General features: G+C 43.1%; 1 protein-coding gene across 1 annotated transcript in view; it reads right to left on the bottom strand.

Annotated features, from left to right (window-relative positions):
- The window catches only part of CMIP (c-Maf inducing protein), a 131,976-nt gene that overhangs the window by 14,408 nt on the left and 98,221 nt on the right, over window positions 1-19,347 (bottom strand). The window contains exons 6-12 of the mRNA XM_027901340.1: window positions 15,919-15,981; window positions 14,759-14,839; window positions 11,533-11,636; window positions 10,870-10,974; window positions 9,647-10,000; window positions 1,568-1,633; window positions 461-487 (exon numbers count right to left, since the gene is read on the bottom strand). Of these exons, the coding sequence (XP_027757141.1) occupies window positions 461-487; window positions 1,568-1,633; window positions 9,647-10,000; window positions 10,870-10,974; window positions 11,533-11,636; window positions 14,759-14,839; window positions 15,919-15,981 (800 nt within the window). The remainder of the gene's footprint in view (window positions 1-460; window positions 488-1,567; window positions 1,634-9,646; window positions 10,001-10,869; window positions 10,975-11,532; window positions 11,637-14,758; window positions 14,840-15,918; window positions 15,982-19,347) is intronic.

Here is a 19,347-nt window from a genome sequence, read left to right as displayed (position 1 = left end):
AAAAAAGAAGAGTAAGAAGGACAAGAATAAGCAGTGGCTGGTTGCAGTATTCACACAAGTGTCATATTTCCCTTGATTTACACTTTAAACGATATATATTCATGCACTTTAGAGAGAAACAAGTTGAACTCCTTCCTCAGGAAGGAAATATGACGTCTAAAAAGTGATTACCAAGGACACTGTCTATTCAAAGCAGCCCAGAAAAGGTATCAGAGATGTGCACTGACAAACTCATTTGTAAATTCTATCAGCACCCAGTGGCTTCAGTCCTTGGGCTCCTGCTAGTACAGTAAATTACAAAGAAAACTTCTTATTGCTAATTGATCATGCTTACAGCCCCTCCCATATAAAAAGCATTAGAGACACAATACTGAATAATGCATCATTGCTATTACTGACTAGTAAAAGTATTCTAAGTAATTGCCCCCTTCAGTACAACAAATGAGCCCCACAGACTTACTTTGTGAATTTCTCATGTGCAAGAGCCCTGAAATTCAAAACAGAAAACAGAAGAGTATGAGGATCTGGGAGAAGGGAGGGAAAAAAAGCCCCAAAACCCCAAACAACCACATTTCAGTTCTTTCCAGATAATAAAAGGATTTGCTAAGCAACTGCAGCACACAAGACAAAAAAAAAATCTTTAAAAAAAAATCAGATAAAGCCTCTTTCATCAGTCTAGGGGGGGAAAAAAATCACTTGAAAGAAATCTTGTAGCTCCTCCTGAGTCTGTCTTAGACAAGGCTCTGAGTAACGTCAATGAGAGCTTTGGGTCAGAAGAAAGTGAGCAAAAGACTTCCAATATAGTTATATAATTACAAACAGAGTTTTGGCTACCTCCAAGAGCAAGGTGAATTCTTTAATTGCAATGCAATTAGGGTATGGTCACAGCTAATTAACGTCAGTAAAGCAATTAATGGTGATTTTGTGAAGTGCCTTGCATCATGGTATGGTTTCCATCTCCCCCAGGACTCCCGTATGACTGAGCTAATGTTGTCTCTGTTGCCTGTCTCCAAGCTCTCACTGTAGCCCAGGTAACCTGGTGTGGAGGATTAGACCTCTCTGATTCAAGACACCAGGTCATTAGGGGATGTGATAAGCCAGCAAATTGTACAATTATGGGCTGTAATTTTTGTCCATGGAGGTCTGCATTTCATGAACACTACAGCTCATTAATAGGTTTCTGAGGGAGCCTGGCTGATCCGTAGGGTAACTTCTTCATTTCGTGCAGAATACAAATGCTATGAGTCCCTGTGACGCCAGTGAAGCATCCTCCTCCACTAAATCTCTCACTTTGCTCTCCTCCTCACCAGCTTTCCTTCCTTTCCCGTCTGCCTGTCTCTAGTTAACCATGTTTCTATTCAGGACCATCTCAGAGAAATGGGGAAGGAAGTTGAAGACGGGGAGGTCTTCCCATCCCTCTGCACCAGCCAAAATCAGCTCTAGTTTCTAAATCAATACTAGAGGCACAAAGCTCCCATCACCATCACTTTTTACTTGACATTGTATTTCACCACAAAACAACAGTCACAAGAATAATCCAGTAAATACGAAGCCAGTGCAAACTCACTCCTTGGGAAACGGGATAGGTTGAAGCAAGCTGGCCAGGGCTGGTCTCCAGTCATCATAGTCTGACCTGAAAAATGAACATTTTATTAATAGGTTGCCAGGTTTTAAATATGGTTTGACAACAGTTAGTTCAAGGAGTTAAAAGCTTTTTACTGCAGGCACTAACAACCTTTCTGTTTTACCGAAACACTCGAAAGATCTACTGTGACATTTCCCTTTCCATTTTCAGCACATTCTCCACTGAGGCACAATAAATCTGGTATTTACAGTGACCTCCAGAGAGGCCTTCTTTATGTCAACTTAAAGACATTTGCTGTTTATGAAACCTGTTGACATTTAATCACTAAGTAATACTTTCATCTAAGTTGGTACAGCAATTACCAGGCCATTGCCATTTACAGCTCTGCTCTGCATGTAATTGGAATTTTTATTTGCTATAAGACATAAAACCATTTGTAAAAACAAAGATACCCCCCAATCCATTTCTGACCCTGGCAGAAAAGAACGGGTCAATTCAAACAGTACAAAGTCTTTAGCTTAAGAGGTGAGAGACTAGAGAGGGAAGCTCTGTCAGAATTATTGAGTGGAAGAGGACAAATGAGGACAACCACAGCAGAGAGCTCAGCACAGTGCACCCAGTAGGAAGCACCTCCTCTCTGTTGTGTCAGCATCACAGCTCCCAGCTGATGCACTTGGTTTTCATCTCTGCTATCAACACACAGAACAGTCCTACAAGGAGCCACCCATAAGGGGATGCTCGTGTGAACGAGGATATAAAGAATATTTTGCTTTACAGTGTGCACTGGTCAAGGCAAACTAATCTGGCAGCACACCATCCCAACCTGCTGCCAAATTCCCAGCTGCTTGACCACACCTGGGGAAGGCTCCTCATGTAGGAACAGCACGTGCACATTGCCACCCCTACCCTTCCAGTGATCCCAAACATCCAGTGGCTTCTTAGCACTGATTAACTGCTGAACAAGGCACTGCACAAAGGGCACAACCGCTGTATGATGGATGACGTGAAGAACACAGAAAGTAAGAGAATTTGGCAAGTCAGCACTAAAACAGGGCACAGAATCCACAGTCAAAGCCCAGCCCTTGGCACTGCCAGCCAGGCCACCCTCACTCCCATCAGTAGCCATTTACAGAAGTAAATCTCATATGGGGTGGAACACCTTGGGATGTTTATAGAGGCAACGTTCAAGAGCCCACCCCCTCCTCTTACTGCTGCTACTCTTCAGATTTCAGTGCTAAAAAACAGATTATTGGCTGTAGCTTACTGGAAACTTGGCACAAAAGCATGGTGTGTCTTTAGGAAGGAACGAAGTGTAATGTTCTCAAACGGACAGTATCTACTGATAGCATTAGAGACAGACAACATATGCACAGGAACTGTTCCAAAAGAATGCAGTTTTGCAAAGAGAAAGTCCTAGCCTAGAGAAATTGCAGATGGATGCATTTCCAAAAGTCTCATCCATCTTTTGAACCACATAACCCAGAAATTTCCATAAGCCAGTAACACACATGGTATGGACAGTCCACAAAGACATGTTCGTGGACACAAGGAAAACGTACATGCATGAGCAGGGGATTCTTAAGAAGCAACATGCAGAAGAATTTTACTTGAAGGGAGCACCATGATGTAAAAATCAACCAGGGAAGCAGTTATCACTTGCCCAAGAGCAGTATGAGTTCAGGTTACAAAAATGTGTAGTATCTTATGCAAGTAACCAACCCACTGGGATCTGAAAGTAGTGTAATATATTAAAAACCAGAAAAAAACCTCGTGCCCATGCCAGCTGCACTAGAAGCCAGTGAGCCGAATCTCCTCCATCAAAAATTCTGTTCTTGGGTCTAAATTAGGAGCAACTCTGGGACAGGGGTTACACAAACCTAAAGTGAGTGTGAGTCAGTTGCAGGGGGAGGACTTTTGTGATCACCCATTCATCAGGTTCTTTCCAGAGACAAAAAGTCCCTTACCCGCTTAGACACTGAACAAATAAGGAAGATGATCAATTTTTCAGCGTCTCGGAACAGCAAGACATGAAGCAGGACTTCATTACAGGCGTTGTTTTTCCACTTAGTCAGTGTAAAGTGAATAACATGAAACACCTGAGGATGGGGCTTGTCATAGAAACTGAAATTAGGCAAGGAAACCTCTGACACAGCATCTCTAAGATGAGCTCCGTGGGTTCTTTCAACAAAGCACTGATTAATTAGGGCTCTCTACATGACTATTTGTTGTTTCTGACCTACAGGCACAAAGGGTCAGCGACACAGAACCCTGACCCGTGTTCAGGTTCAGCTCAAAGTCTCTTGTTTACCTACCAAGAGACAGTTGATGCAACACATCTAGAGCTGCAGCCATGAGAACCGCCAGAGGTCTCTGACCCACAGAGCCTGGGTTTCACTACGTTTGTTAGGTGTGAGAATAAAGCGCAGACTGTTTTTGCTTTTTTTTTTTAAAGTTAAATATACACACCCTTTGGAAACTCCTAGATGATTTTACTCTAAAAATGACACATTTTTATCGGTACACGCAAACAACTTCAAACGCAGATTTTTGAGCAGGGGAGGCTCAGAAGTCAAAAGGCTGAGTTTTAGGAAACTCAAAGGTGTTAAAGGTGCTTCACATCCCACGAGACACAGCACCTACAGATCTTCCCTAGCAGAAGCTTAAAAGCTGAGACTCACTTGGAGGCTTAACTCCTATGACATCTCAGGTTAAGTGTTACCCCTCTGAAGTTCCTTCTTTTGCAATCTGTGATTAGTAATAATATGAACCAATCAATTTTTCATGGCTGATCTTCAAAGGAAATTGCAAGAGTAAGAAAAAAGACCAAGAGAAACTGCAGGCAGAACTGGACAGCATCACTCTGACTTTTGAATCTGAGGAGCCTCTGTTTGCAGAGCAGGTCCGTGAGAGGGCAGTGAAAATAAACCATAGCCTGCTTCCCTAGGAGGAGAAGAAAGACAACCATTTCCTATGAAATATATAAAATTAGGTCACATGAGTGGGACCTGAACATAAAATCTGCACAGCCTGTAATCCCTTCAATCTGAGCTAGGAAACATGAAACAAACATAGCACGAGAATAAAACTAAACTACTTATTAAAAGCCTACGGTGTTTCTCCTCCTCCCACCTATTCCCTTTTCAAAAACTTTTTCCTTCTGTCTGTGCTCATCTCATCTTCACTCTTCTTTCATTTCAGACAGTTGCTTTCTTCTTTTCCTTTCTTTTTTTTTTCCCCCAGTCCATTCAAAGCTCTAACACAAGACAGAAGTGTTTGAAGCAGGGAAAGAAAGGGAGATGGATTATCTCTGGCTGCAGTTAACAACCACTGCAATGAGCCAGACAAAGAGGCCAGGCCAGGAGGAGGAGGGAGCACAGAGCTCCAGGGAGAGCACCTGTGACAAACTCCCTCTGGAGCTCTTCAAAGGGTGCTGGGCTCAACGCTCACACTCATCACTCAGCTCAAATCCCAGCATTAGCCTTATAAAAGCAAGGGGGCAGAAAGACTCCCTGATGTACCCACTGGCTCTGTTGGTGTTTTTTTTTTTGCAGGATTTGCAATTTTAGGTGAGCAGGACAGCAGCCAAGCTGCAGCCTGACCTACGGGTTCCTGGAAGTGCGTGGAGGGCTGGGGGTCAGGAAGCCTGACAGGCTGTGACAGCTCCTCAGAGCCATCACCTTCTGCTGCACACAGAAACGTTTTCTAGGGGATTGGCCAAAACACAGAACAAGCACATTAATTAAATAATCCCCCGCTGCAGCGGCTTTGCCTCTGGGCCATCGTGGCTCTTGGCCTGCCAACATAATACATTTTCCTTCCCCGGGATCACCTTTCACCAAAATGAAAACCTGCCCATATGTCATGTGCGGCACAAACAATCCAAAACATACCAGCAGCCCAGGGCAACCCCGATAAACATGACATAAGAGAAACCACTTGGGATATTCGGAGCATGCCACTGACCTATTGGGGAATGCAGAGCAGGCAGGGGAAGCTCCAGTGGGTGCCTGTGTTTGGAAAGCCGTCGCTCTTATCCCTGAGAGACCGCAAGCCCCAAGTCCTCAGTTTTGGGAGGATAATGAAGAGACAAGAGCAACTACTAGGAAGCAGCTTGTTCTCCAGAGTGAGCAGCTTGAGCAGCTTAAAAATCTTTTTTATAACCTCTGCTGTCAGATAATAAGATGGCCAAGCCCCCCCCATCATGTCCCTGATCCCTTCTTTCTCTGGCTCCAAGTCCAACTCCCTGAATTGTGTGGTTTAGCTCAGGGCTCCATGGCAGGCTGAGGAAAAGCCCCATCAGACCCTCTGTCACATAAGGCACAAACATGCCACCTAGAAAACAGTGAGGTACCTTTTCATGTTCAGCCCTCTTTCGAGCTGGGCTTGTGGTTTTTCCAAAAGAAGACAATTTAGCACCACTGAAATACCCCAGAAAGGTCCTGCCTGGGCTGCTAAGAACAGAAACAGGCTCCACTGCTCACAGCTGGCATGGAAGCACCAGGAAACAGCAACACAAGGTTGCCCAAAGGAGGTGACACTGCCCTGGTCACACTGGCCCCAGAGAGGGGTACAAGTGTCTGGACATCTGGAAGGACCCTTGTCACTACAGGCAGCCATGGAAACAAAAAATAAAACAGACAAAGGGTAACAGCTTAGGATACAACACCATTACAGCTTCCCTGAGAGGGGTCTGTTCTCACAGCCAGTTTAGTTTGCTATTTGTTGATCCAGATTTCACTAAAGGAGTTTAAGTGCCCCCCCCCCCCCCCCCCAACTCTGGGTGCTGCCAGTGGGATCTTTCTGGTGAAACACAGGCTTTGAAGTCAGCCAGACCATGGTCCCTTCCACTGCAAGTTCCTCCAGCCACAGTTGTGCAGTTCAAGCACAGTTTTGGCTGTATGAGACATTCCCTAACTCATGGAGACATTAACATGCAAGTAAGAGCTGGGCAATGCTGAGCTGTTCTCAGAGCCTCTAATTTAATATGATGAACAGAAAGTTTTCAATTAATTTAGTGCATTTTCTATGCACCAGTTTAAGACTTGTAACATTCAGGAGGCACTGACTGGCATCAGTAACACTGTCAGAGTCCAGACTGTGTTACAGAATATTGACACAGAAGTTTGATCCACTTTTGAGTGCAGGACAAAAATACCATATTCCACTAGAGACTGTCTCCTTTAACATCTGCCCAGACTTTGGGTCATCTGCCAACATCTTTAAAATCATGATTTTCTGTGTTCCTTTACTATGCAATAGTGGTGTTTTGTTACTCAACTACATTAGAAAGAGGGTCAAAGATGTTCTGGGTGCTATAAAAGCCCCACAGACCAACTTCCCAACTGCCCTCTTAGCCTTCTGTGCAAAAAGTGAGGTATTACAGTGATCATTAAAGAACAGTTTTATCAAGATCAGAAGTGAGTTTTTTCCCCAAAAAGTAAGTATCGTGTAGGAATCAGGTGAACAATAAAATGTGCTCTGCTGAAGCTACTGTTGAGAATTCTTATTTGCTAGACTTTCAATAATTAAAATCTGCCTAAATGATTTACTCCCTGCTGCCCTAAGTTAATTATGTAAAAAAGATATCGTTGCTGGTGACTCTCTTGTTTTGATGATGATACTGAGTCAGACACCTAAAAGAACAATCAAACTCAATGCTAAGCAACTTATTTATGTTTGGCTTACCACTGTTATTAATAAGAACATTATTTTAGTGACTGCCTGCTGAGAGCTCACCTCCTGGATAGCAGTTGTTTTATAATTAATGTTTTCTTCCTACTGGCATGTTCTTCAACTCTTTGTTCATATTCTCAGATTCTCAAAGTACAGCAACAGTATTTTGTGCAACAGAAAGCCTTTGTTCAAGGAAAGTTTGAGCATGAAAGGAATCAGCATCATAACAGCACATACTTTTGTTAGTAACTACAAGCCCTTCCACAATGCTTTTCCATCACTGGTTTCAGCATTTAAAAAACAACATTAAAAATCTTCACTATATTTTACAGATAAGGAAAATGAGGCACTTATAAGTGGCTTATCTAAAATCTCCTAAGCCAGGGGCAGAATCAGCAGAACTGAGTCCTGCACTAATGGCTTCAGGTTCAAAAAATAAACCCAAGTATGAACAGCAATGGAAGGGAACCCTAACCAGTGGAGCTACAATCTGTACAGCCTTAGAAGCTTTCCTGTGCTCTCACAGGTTGTGAATTCTCAAGCAGGGTGTGGACTCTGGCAGGTCAATCTGAGGAGAGCTGCACCAGCCTTGGACTATTGCTGGTCCTTTACATCCCGTGGGTTTCACCCTTCAGAACTCCCATCCTACATCCCAAAAAAGGCCACAGAGCTGCTCCACACCTTCAACACCCACAACAGCAACTGCTGAACAGCTTGATTTTTAAAGAGACATCAAACAAATAATAATTAAAAAAAAAAATAAAAGATTATTTCAAGGTATGGAGTGAAATAAAGAGTTCTTCATGCAGGAAATTGCACAGCGATTGAGATCTGGCATATCGAATGTTTAAAATGTGGAGAGGCTGTGAGGAAGAACATGCCCATTCGTGAATTTGTTTTTAAGTGTGTGTCAGCTGCATGATGAAACCAAAACCGTCAATGCTTAGTGAGTCAGCATCCAAGCCAGCATCAGGACTGAGAGAGTTCAGTGTTTATGGAAAATAGCGACAGTCAAGGGGATGGGAATAAATACACGACGTGTTTAATGAGGCACCTGGGTGGGTGAAGATTTAGTAGCCCCCAGATGAAGCAAATTCAGATGCTGTGCTTTTTAATGCGCATTTTTAAAGGCAGGAGAGCCTAGGCCACAGGGAAAAAATCTATAAAATCAGCCTTCACAGCAACTTCCTGCTCAAGAATCTAATGAGAACAGTGCCTTGGATTCATCTTGTCCCATCTCCAGTTTTGAATGTGTGCTTAAGTATTTGCAAGCCAGATCTGCACTGAGTGAAAGAGCTGTGTTGCAAATTTGTACCATGTATTTTGAATAAAATGAAAATGTGGGACAAAACCTTCACAGAAACCTCCATCACAGCAGTTTGACTCCATTTAATTCCTTGAGAGCAAACCCCCACATCTGACTGAAGTGTAGCTGCATGCTCATGGTTTACAGTCCAAATTTCAACCAGCATATCTTGGATTCTAAAATAACTATTACTTCATTAAGCCTTACATTGTTTAAAAATAATAAGTGGAGAAATTTAACAGTTTGCCCAAAGACATACTGCAACTCAGTACCAGAGCTGGATGCCAAAGGCAATGATGTTGTTTTACTGTGTTTTTATTACAAGCTTCTATTCTGTAGTCCACCTTTTGTGTTATTGCATTTCATTTATTTATCCAGGAGAAAAACAAGCTTTTTCTGAGGAACAGTTTCCTTTATGTTCCTTTTGAAGACATTCAGAGTATTTGCCTCTCAGGAAACCACGGAGCCATCATTTTGTAAAGACTATTTGAGCACCTGTTCCCTTACACAGGTCCACTGTACCAAAGCAACTGGTCAACAAATAGAGACTCCATTCTAATACAAGTAAATCTGAATGAGTCATAAAACTTCCACAAACACGTGAAGGGAGAACACCTCAGTGAACAACAATAACCTCATCCAACTCCTGCTGAAGTCAGAGGAGTGGTGCTGCCTACCACTGCACAGGCACTGAGCCTAGAACAGACCTGCCCTTTCTAGCTCTGTCTCAGGCAATCCCAAGAGCCCTGGAAAAGACAAATGGATTTTTTAATTTACTTTTGGTGGGCAAGAACAAAAACAGAAACCACTGGCAGCAACATCCCGTCTTCTGTAAAATGCCTGAGGTTCACTGTACAAATAAGCTTTCCATTTTCATCTTCCTAATGCTATTTTTAGAACATACTGGCAGTGCCAGATGTCTCTTTCAAAGGCTGGACTCTCTCGAGCTGGAGTTGGATTTATAACCATGTGCTTGCTCGCCCCAGATGTTTGAAGACAACAGGCCTGTGGGAAAAGCTCCCCCTCCCCTCCCATTGTTAAGACGACATCGTACATAAAACCGTTCAAAAACAGCTACTCACAGCATCTTCAGTATTTCAACGTAGCAGCCCAGGATCCTGTCTGCCTGGGCGCTCAGCTCGATGCTCATGGTGCTGCAGGTGGGGCTGACCATCAGGCAGTCGATGAGGTTGGGCTCGCTGTCGTTGCCCACGCTGGCCGTCATCTTCTGGTTCGCGGTGTTGTTGCGCTCCACTTCCACGTGGATCTCGTTTGCAGTGACAATAACCGGTTTGAGACGGGATTCAGTCAAGGTGGCCTCCTGAGAGACCAAGTCAGGACTTGTGTGCAGAAGGCGGAGGGGGAGGTTGGGCTTTCGGTCACACTGCTGCTGGCAGCCATTCCGAATTTCCTTCAGGCTTGGCGAATTGTCCCGACTGAATTTGAAAAATAAACCAATCATTTCAATAGACAGACAGACCAGCAGAGAGCAGGAGAGAGAGTGCAACACCGAGGAGCCAAGACTTTTTGCAATTTCCCACCCCATTTCACCCCAGCCCACCGGATGGTTTTACCCTGCGCAATCGGATTACTGAAATCAATTAAAAACATTAAAAGGTTCCTATAGGACTCTTCTGCAGCCCCTATTCTACAAAGACTTGAGCTTTTTGTTACTCTAATTGACATGCCAGTTTAGTATAAAGGTGAACTTTCCCATCCAAGTTGTGCAAAGCCGTAACAGAATCCATGCCCAAGTATGTATCTGGCTACAGTACATGCCCAGACATTTGTCTGCAGCCCTCACGCCTGGAATTTGCGCTGGACACTAAGCAGCCCCTGTCCGTGCTCTACCATGAGGAAAGTTAGATAGCCATAAACAAACAGGAAACACAGCAGAGGGGAATCCTCAGTGCCTACTGGAAACTGGCTCGTGTGTCAAGAACTGCAGCGTCTGTTTTGCAGCAAGTCAGGAATTGAATTTTCCACAATAACGGAGACAGCGCTGTGAAACCAGCTCAGGTTCAAAGCTGTAAATACAGGGATTTACACACAACCCCTTCTTCAAGGTTTCACCCTTCCCTTTGGTGAGTACCAGTGAATGAAGGTTCAACACCTTTCACGTTTTCCAGCACAGGGTATAACAAATATAACCACGTGTCTACAAACACACAGATGTGAGTGACCAGAACACCAGCAATGAGCAGGTGAGAACAAAGACACCCTCCCACGGACCCACATCCATCACACTCATCTTGTTTACTGATGCCTTGGGTTTGGAAATGAGCAGCTGGGAATTCATACTGACCTGTTGATAAATTCCTCGTAACACGAATAAATGGCTGCTAAGCAGACAGCTACAAGATTTGGCAGGACTCTGGGGTGTGGGCATTGTCCCGTTGGACCATGCATGCTGGAAAACAAAAACCAAGATGACATCACTGCCAGGAAGATTTCTGTGGGCAAAACCTGTCAGACAGAATGAGGTGTCAGACCTGGATAAACATCCCTGGGGAATCTTCCAGAAGGGCCGTAACAGAGAGATACTTTAACTCTGTAAATCCCTACCAGTTGCCCTATTTATGATCAAGGCTAAGCTGCAGCATGAGTTTAACTGATGTGGTAGCCCCAAAAAACACACACACAACTGAGCGTTATGAGGTTGAAAGTTAATGAAAATCTCCCTGTCTGGCTTTGAGTTGAACTGTGTAGGAAGGATGTACACAAGGCAAAGTCTGCTTCCAGTGTGGAACTAGGCAGAAGTTCCCAGCCATACCTGAGAATTCAGATTTTTTTTAAAAGAGCCTTCAGCAACATTGCCTGGTGGACCCAATTTATTTGCTGTTTGCCAGTCCCAAAAAAGCACCAGCTACTCTTAACAGCCAGTAAAGGGACAAGCAGATGTGGGAGAAGCAACGCACCAAACATGTACACAGGACTGGACATATGCAATGAATTAAATGTAACTAACCTGTGAATAAACTTCTTCACCACCTCCATTCCAGCATTCAGCTCGTTCAAAGACAGAATATACTCCTGAGTAAAGAGCCGCAACCGAGGGCACTTCCCAAAATCCTGCCCAAAAAGGAGAGACCAAGAGAAGATGAAAGTACATCCAAACTGTGAGTTTTCAAAAGAAATCAACTCAAACACCACTGAATTCACTTTGCTGTTATGCTGACAGTTTCAAGAGGACAGTGTTGCTGCATGCTGAAGTAATCTTCTCCCCACCAACAGTGACATGCTTTCCAATCTCTTCTTTCCCCCATACCCATGTTCAAAAAAAATGTTTAATGAAACAAGAACAAAAAAAATCCCACCTGCACTTGTGTTTCTTTTGTACATTTCACTTTATACCTTCATTTTGAACGTTTTTTGTCGTTTTGCATTTTTGCTTCCACTCAGCACTGCAGATTTTTGGAAATAAAACTCTAAAATAATACTGTACTTCCATGTTTGGCATCATATCTACCCCAGTTTTAGAGAAAATCTTTTGGGCAAGCAATCAATAAGCAATCAAGTATAAAACCAGAGATGAGTTTTCTCTCCAGGGATTTTACTCCAGCTACAACGTGAATTTGACAGGTGAGCTCAGCAGTCGCTTTCTTTAAATCCTGCAGTCAGAAAGGCACCTGCAAACTGAAATCCTGCATCTCCTCACATCACCAGCTATTTTTAGATGTGGAAGGAGTAAGTTCTGCTGTCTGCTGAGTGTTATCCCACAGCACATTTCTTCACATTTGCACAGGTGTAACCTTATTACACAGGTGTTGCAGAACTGAATTTCCAAGGGGTGAACAAGGTCCTCTGAGGACAAACAAGCACTCCCAGTTATCCCTCCAGCCTGTGGACAGAAGAGTCAACCTAAAACAAACTTCATGGCAACTTAAATTGTAAAGAAATGCCACAGTGCTAATGAACTGGTGGTGGTCTGCAAAAGGGATGATACATTTCCAGAGCACCGAAACCTCCTGCTAACTCATTTTGGTTGCGGGCACTTCTACAGCACGACTTGCATTGACATCTCCTAAGTTTGGCAAAGAAAACTGCCAAAAATGTGAAAACAAGCCTAGGCTGAACAATGTCTCCTTCTCTGTTAACTTCACCCAGCAAAGGGACTGTGGGCGATTCCACTCTTGGTATCACAACTAAAACTATTAAACTTCCAACAGCTCCTTCTGGCAGGAGCAAATACACTCGGTCCAAGGGCATGAGACCATGTGTGCCTCATATAACATTTGAATAATTCCATGAACACGCCTTGCAAAACAGCTCTTGCAGTTGCAATTTGCCTGTGAAATTTGTCGGCCCATGTGGGTGTCTTAACTGAAGCTAGAATGCAAGTCCAAGAGACCGTGAAGAGGATGTCACTGCTGACCCCTGTAAAACAAAATCCCTCTCTAAATATAATAAATATAAATATAATAAATGCCCTGCCAGCATACCAAGTACAGAACAACACACACTGTTGGTACTGTTTGCTAAAAAAAAAAAAAAAAAATAGTGCTTATATTCAAACATTTGGGCTGAGCCTACAAACAGCTGAAATCCAAAGGTTTGGGGAGGTTGCTGAGCACTCCCCAAACAACTCAATACGCAACAGCCTCCGGTCCTGCACGTAGCCAGTAGTATCAGCAAGACAAAGAGCCACCCTTGTTCTTTTGAGATCTCAATATCATAGACAAATGAGACGCTCCTTCCCCATTTTATAGGTTGGAAACTGGAACAAAACTGGTCAGGAATCTTCAAAGGCCACTGAACAAACGAGAGGCAAAGGTGGAGAGAGCCAGCTCAACCCTAAGGACGCTGAGCTGCACACATGGTGAAGTTTCCTGCCAACAATACTGCCCCCCAAAAACTTCGGTTACGTGCACAAACACACACACAAACACACATTCTCTGAAGGACTATTCAGTACAGAACTCCCTGGAGAGTGGTAAAGTGCCCAAATCCACTCCAATTAATACATGACACCATAAATTCCCCAACTACCCACTGCGGTACAGACATGTTGATTTTCAATCTGCAAATGTTAAGTGTGGTAAATATACCCAATTCTCTGAAGCTAACCAAATACAAGCATTACACTATGCATTTAGATTTTATTTGAGACCCCTCAAGAGCTCTGGATGCTTTAAAAAAACCAGGCTGGAATCCAAGAATAACATTTACAGAATATTTCATTGAACGCGACAGAATATTCAAAAATGTTTACATGTCTGCAGAGTGCAGGCACAGAGCCAGGAATACAACCTTTTTTGCCATCTTGGGCTTTCCACCTAGTTCTGTAAACTCGGGGAGTTAAATAATAAGATGGTAAAAATAAGAAATATGAACTGTTTTCTACTGGGTTCATGCTACACACAGCATGTCAGAGGATGGTCTCTAAAATTATACCAGTTAGTGAAAAGAAGTTGATTATGTAGTTACAGAAGTTCATCCTTGAGATCACTGCCAAGTCAACTGTCTTAAATATTTTATTTTACTTATTTGTTAAGTCTTTGCCGTGGCATTATGAAGTAAGACTTTTTTATCCAACTTAAAAATCATGGCAGGAAATTTAATATGCCACAAAGGTTGGAGAGCAGGTAAATGACACAGAACTCTCTTAGGGAAGGAATATGGATCATGTAAAAATATTTTCAGAGTTTGTGGAGGGGGGTGAAATCTGCTCCACAGGGCAGGACAATCTTCTGGAATTTATTTCAAATGCTAACAAGGAATTGATTGGCAATGAAAAGAGAAAAAGCCTGGGTGAGAACAGTTATAAAATGAGTACATGAATCCTGCAATGAGAAGGAAGAATAATAGTAGAAAAGTATAAAGAAGTTCAGGAAACCTTGGTAGGAACTCACCTAAAGAAAAATGGAAATCCAGAGAGCTGGGGGTATCTTAAAGAAAAAAATGTTGAGGGCCCCAGCTCAAAATCAACAAAACCCCTATTCTGATTTTGTTATTTCTTTGATTTTAAACCATTTCAACTGCAAGGATAGCATGTGGGGAGTAAATAAAGCGCCAAGAGCCAGGTGGGAGAGAGCTGGAGCTCCATATGCTGGCGCTGCTGCCTAAAGAAATGCCCCTCAGAACAACACTTTGCTTAGATGCTCTAGAAAATCCCACTGGATGCAAAGCAACACACGATTACACGTGTGTTGATTACAGTTTGGGGGTGGGGGTCAGATGTCTGGTGCACTCACCATGTTGTGTTTGAGAATCCTCTGTACCACCGGTGTGAACACTTCGATCACGACCATGGACCGCGGGCGCTCTCGGCAGTGCTGGAACGAGCAACGAGTCATTTTGGGAGCTGCAGAAATTGTGAAGCTTCACACCCCATGCACAGGTTACCCCAAGATTAACAAGATGCAAGGGCTAAATCAACCTTTCCTGGCTTGCACTGCTATGGATTTGCTGCCATCTAATAGACTATACAAGCTCAAGGGCTCCCGTTCTTCCCAAAACTCACTGGAATGGAGCACTTGGTCAAATTTGGTTGAAGCTTGCCAACAGTTTTGAAAGGGACTGGGGACAAGAAGGTGTAATGGCACAAACTTCCTTTCCTTGAGATCCAGACTAAAAACATAAAATATACAATCAATATGTATCAGTCAGGGTAATTTGGGCTGGGAAGGATCTTTGAAGGTCATCTGGTCCAATCTCTTGCTCAAGACAGGGTCAATTTTGAAGATAAATTTGTCCTCTCATTAGCCTTGTCCACTTAAGTTCTGAGAAGTCCTGTTTCAATTCCTGCAACTCTACACAGCCCACCCCACACATTTACAGACAATCAGGTGCCCATTTCTGATGGAGACCAAAGGCAAATAAAACCCCAAACCAGGAGTAACAATGCCTTGAGTCCGAGGCTGGACATGACCCTACGAGTGGCTTATAAAAATGCAACAGTCAGAGGAGTTTCTGAAACTTAATTTCTGTGGGAAGAAGCAGCTGATGAGCAACTCTGGATGGGAATTACAAGCAGCATCCAGAATGTTTCACAGAATGCATACACAGTCATCAGCAAGCACAAGCATGGATTTACAAGGAAAGATCCAATGATCCCTGCATTAGCTAAACAGAACATGCAGTAGGACACCTCCTGTACCCAGAATGAGGTGTGGGAGTCTGAAGACTTTAACTCTCACACAGTATCAGGACAAAACAGCCTGATGTGCTAAGGCACATGGTTCTATTTATCATAATGGTGCTGTTAACTATTCCACTATCACTGGCTGCTGACCAAAGAACTGAAATCAATTCGGGCAGGAGGTAAGGAGTTTAAGAAAAAAACAACCACCCCCTCAAAGAACTATGCTCATCTACGACTATGAGATTTCAGAAAGCAGAACTGTTCTGATACCTTGCAGAAGAATTCACAGAGGTCAGGAGGAGGATGGTTGTTTTCCAGCAGAGGTGCAATTGCCTTTAAAAGGAAAAAGAGAGAAAAATTCAATTACAGGACTGCAACTGCATATTGCAAACAACTGTTTTTTGGGGTGAGGGGGGAGACTCACTTTGAGAAAAGAACAAAAGCATAACCAGAGAAATTAGAGGTGGGCTATGTGTTTATTTTACAAGTAAACTTAAGAACACCTCTAGAAAACTTTGCCTTTAACTGCACCAATGTAAAAATGTAAAACACAGCAAATGAGAGGGATTTTTATAATAGTTTCAATAAAAACGGGAGCAGACCAATTGTTTCAGGATGTAATAAAGCAAGGATGAACCTGGCTCACTACTTCAGTTAGACCACTTCCCTAAAAGAAAAAAAGTTAAAAACACCATACACACACACATATCTTTTATGGAAGACTTCAAGCTTTTTTAAAGAGAAATAGCTCACTAAAAGTAACTTAGCCTCGTTCTCACCTGGGAGGACTCCATTCATCAAAATCAAGCATCTAACTTTGTGAAAGTTGAGATCAACTCTTCCTTCTTTGTTGCTATGCAAACCAATGTGCTTATGCTGGGTAAATACATTAGAGGTCATACCTGCCACTGAGGGTGTAATGAATTTATGTTGTTGTTACTTCCTTTGTAAATTAGGAAGTGGTACTAGAATGATACATTGTCTCTATGTGATGGTGCTTTTAGGCTTTTCTAGTCTTCAGCTAAAGGGATTCCCAGTCCCCACTTAATAGTAAGGCACTAAACACAGCAGCCAGGACATTTTGTATTAAGCAACTGAACACCAGATATTTTATGTAGATCGTATCTGGAGTTTTACTAAGGCAGCCTGCTTTGGTTTTTACTCTCTTTCATCCCAAGGGTTTCAGCCCTATGAGTTTGCTTACAATGGTTGTGTTTCACAACAGCCACTGTCACAGACACGAGTCAAGATTAGTGTGAATTTTAACAACGAAACCCAACACATCTGCAAAGCTCTGTTTTGGTTATGCACAAGAACTTTGAACTTTCTGTTCGTTATTGTGTGCCACCCTCCTGCAACTGTTCAATCCTCCTCTGGTGGTGGCCCAGCAACAGTGGGCTGTGGAGAACCCAACACCAATCCAGACAGAGTAGAATATCCTGGCTCCCCACCCTACACCTGAGCTGAAGATCATTCCTGAATCCATCTTTTGGAGTGTTTGCCACAGGAGCTGCCAGATCTCAACAGAGACGGTCAAGCAACTCATGGCTCCGTCTGTACAGTCAGTGTGGAAGAGCAACAGCCTGAAAGTACCTTTTCCTGCACTTCCCTTAGGAGTGCCCTGGTCAGAAGCTGTTATGGCAACATGTGCCTCCCTGTCCCGAGCAGGAAGGGATTGGCTGTCATATTGATCTGTTCCAGCACCAGCTAGAGAAGAAAAGCTGGCTCCATCCACACGGCAAATCACTGTGTACTTTTCACATAAATACACAGTATTAGCAATACTTTCCAAGAATAGCCTGGTTATCTGTGTAATGGCAGTGAGCTCTGAATGCCCAGGAACTGCCACCTCCTTAAAAGCTTGGGCATGACCTACAAAGAAAAGTGAATGCCACTTCAGGCACCTATCTCAGTGACTGATTCCATCTAAAATGGTATCTTAGGTAGCAGTTAAAGACAATTCACACCTACTGGCAGCTACCTGCCACCTTGTCATTTTGCAGAAGGAGCCATGGAGATGTGATACAATCAGGTGGTGGTGAGGCTCTGGATTAGATTACTGGGAAAATCTCCTGGAAATTGCCAAAGAACGAAATTAAATTACAGTGATGGGCAACCATCTCTGATAAATTGTTGAGATTTTGTATGTTGTTTCACAAGAACAGAGCTGTTATTTGATTCACTTATTTCTGTGTCTAAATAAATGGGACCTACGGAAAAAGAAAATACGGAGGGGGCTATTTTTACAAATCGAGTAAGCAGCGGGTTAAACTGCAGTGACACATACACATATCCACACTTACAGCAACAATCACTTGCTCACGTACTATCAGCAACAGAGACATTCTGTATATGGTAGCATCAGCCCCTCAGGAAACTACTAAGCCTCAGGGTTTTATAGGGCACATCTGGAAATGATGGGGTTTGACTATTTAAAGTACATATATAGATATGAACATTGTTCTGTGTAGCCTGGTAAGGGGGTCATTTGGGGAGACGATTAACACTCAACATGCTGTGCTCTTTCATATAAGTTGATGAGAATAAAGCTTTATTGTTATTCCTCTATGAAACAAGAGGAATGACAAAGCCACACAAAAAATAGACAAATGGTTTTGATTGCTGCCCAAGTTCACCAGCGCTGGTGGAAATGCTTTCACATTCGCCCCACTTCACTGGGGCAGAGACAAGCACTAACACAAGTGTGTCATGAAACAACATCGATTTGTCCTCAGATTTCAGCAGAAGGATACTCACCACAATAATGCTCTCCTGGTCTTGAGTGGTTAAGTTGTTGTTCTGGAAGAGTTGAATAGAAAACAACAAATGAGAAAAGAGTACTCTGAGCTGGCACATCAGCACACACAGTTCTCAGCTACCACAGACACAAACAGAAAGGTTCAAGACTGAAATTGTTTATTTTCTGAATAAAAATCATTGAATAAAAATCATTCTCCTAAAGAAGGCGGTAAACTGACTGCTATGAGGGGTGGTGCAAGCTTCCATTCCTGCCTCATCACGTGGAGAGCCAAGTCACCCCAGCCACCAAAGCTGAGCATACAATCACCAGGATGCCCAAGGAGGTCTCAATCAGCTATCTCAAACAGAACTAGTAATAATAAAATAGTTGCATGATAATTTATCGGTGTGTATGTAAGAATTACTGGTTATGGGAGCAAAGCCAACGGAATAGAAGTCAAAGGGAGTTTTACACTTGCTTGAAATAAGGCATGAATCAGACCCATAATAAATTTACCATAAATATTAAACCAAACAATTAAACAAACAAAAAAACCCAAAGCAACAAACTCAAGAGAAATGTGGTTTGTCTTGGTTTTAGAAATCTAACAGCACGGGTCAAATTTTCCTTCTCCCCAGCAAGTGCAAATTCCACTCAAGTCAGCAGAAGTCACGAGCAGAGTCACGGGCAGAATTCTGATGGCCCAAGTTAAAATAAAACCCACTCACAAACTTTAAACTGTTTGTCTCTCATCTACACGTGACAGTGCTTCGCAGGAGCCCTGCCGAGGCCATACCTCTGAGAGCAGTTTGGAGACAATCTCCAGAGGTGCTTGGTGGATGGAGTCGTCCTGCAGCGGGGACGTCAGCGCCATGTCCACCAGCGTCCGGATCTCCTTCAGCACCACCTCCCAGCGGCTGGGGTTACTGAGCACCTTCTTGTACTTGTAAATCTTCTTC

This window comes from Empidonax traillii, unplaced genomic scaffold, assembly GCF_003031625.1.
Source record: "Empidonax traillii isolate 1590-97213 ecotype Southwest subspecies unplaced genomic scaffold, ASM303162v1 scaffold776:size297702, whole genome shotgun sequence".
Classification (NCBI taxonomy): domain Eukaryota; kingdom Metazoa; phylum Chordata; class Aves; order Passeriformes; family Tyrannidae; genus Empidonax; species Empidonax traillii.
The sequence above is the reverse complement of the archived record's forward strand: the minus strand, read 5'-3'. Positions and strand labels throughout refer to the sequence as shown.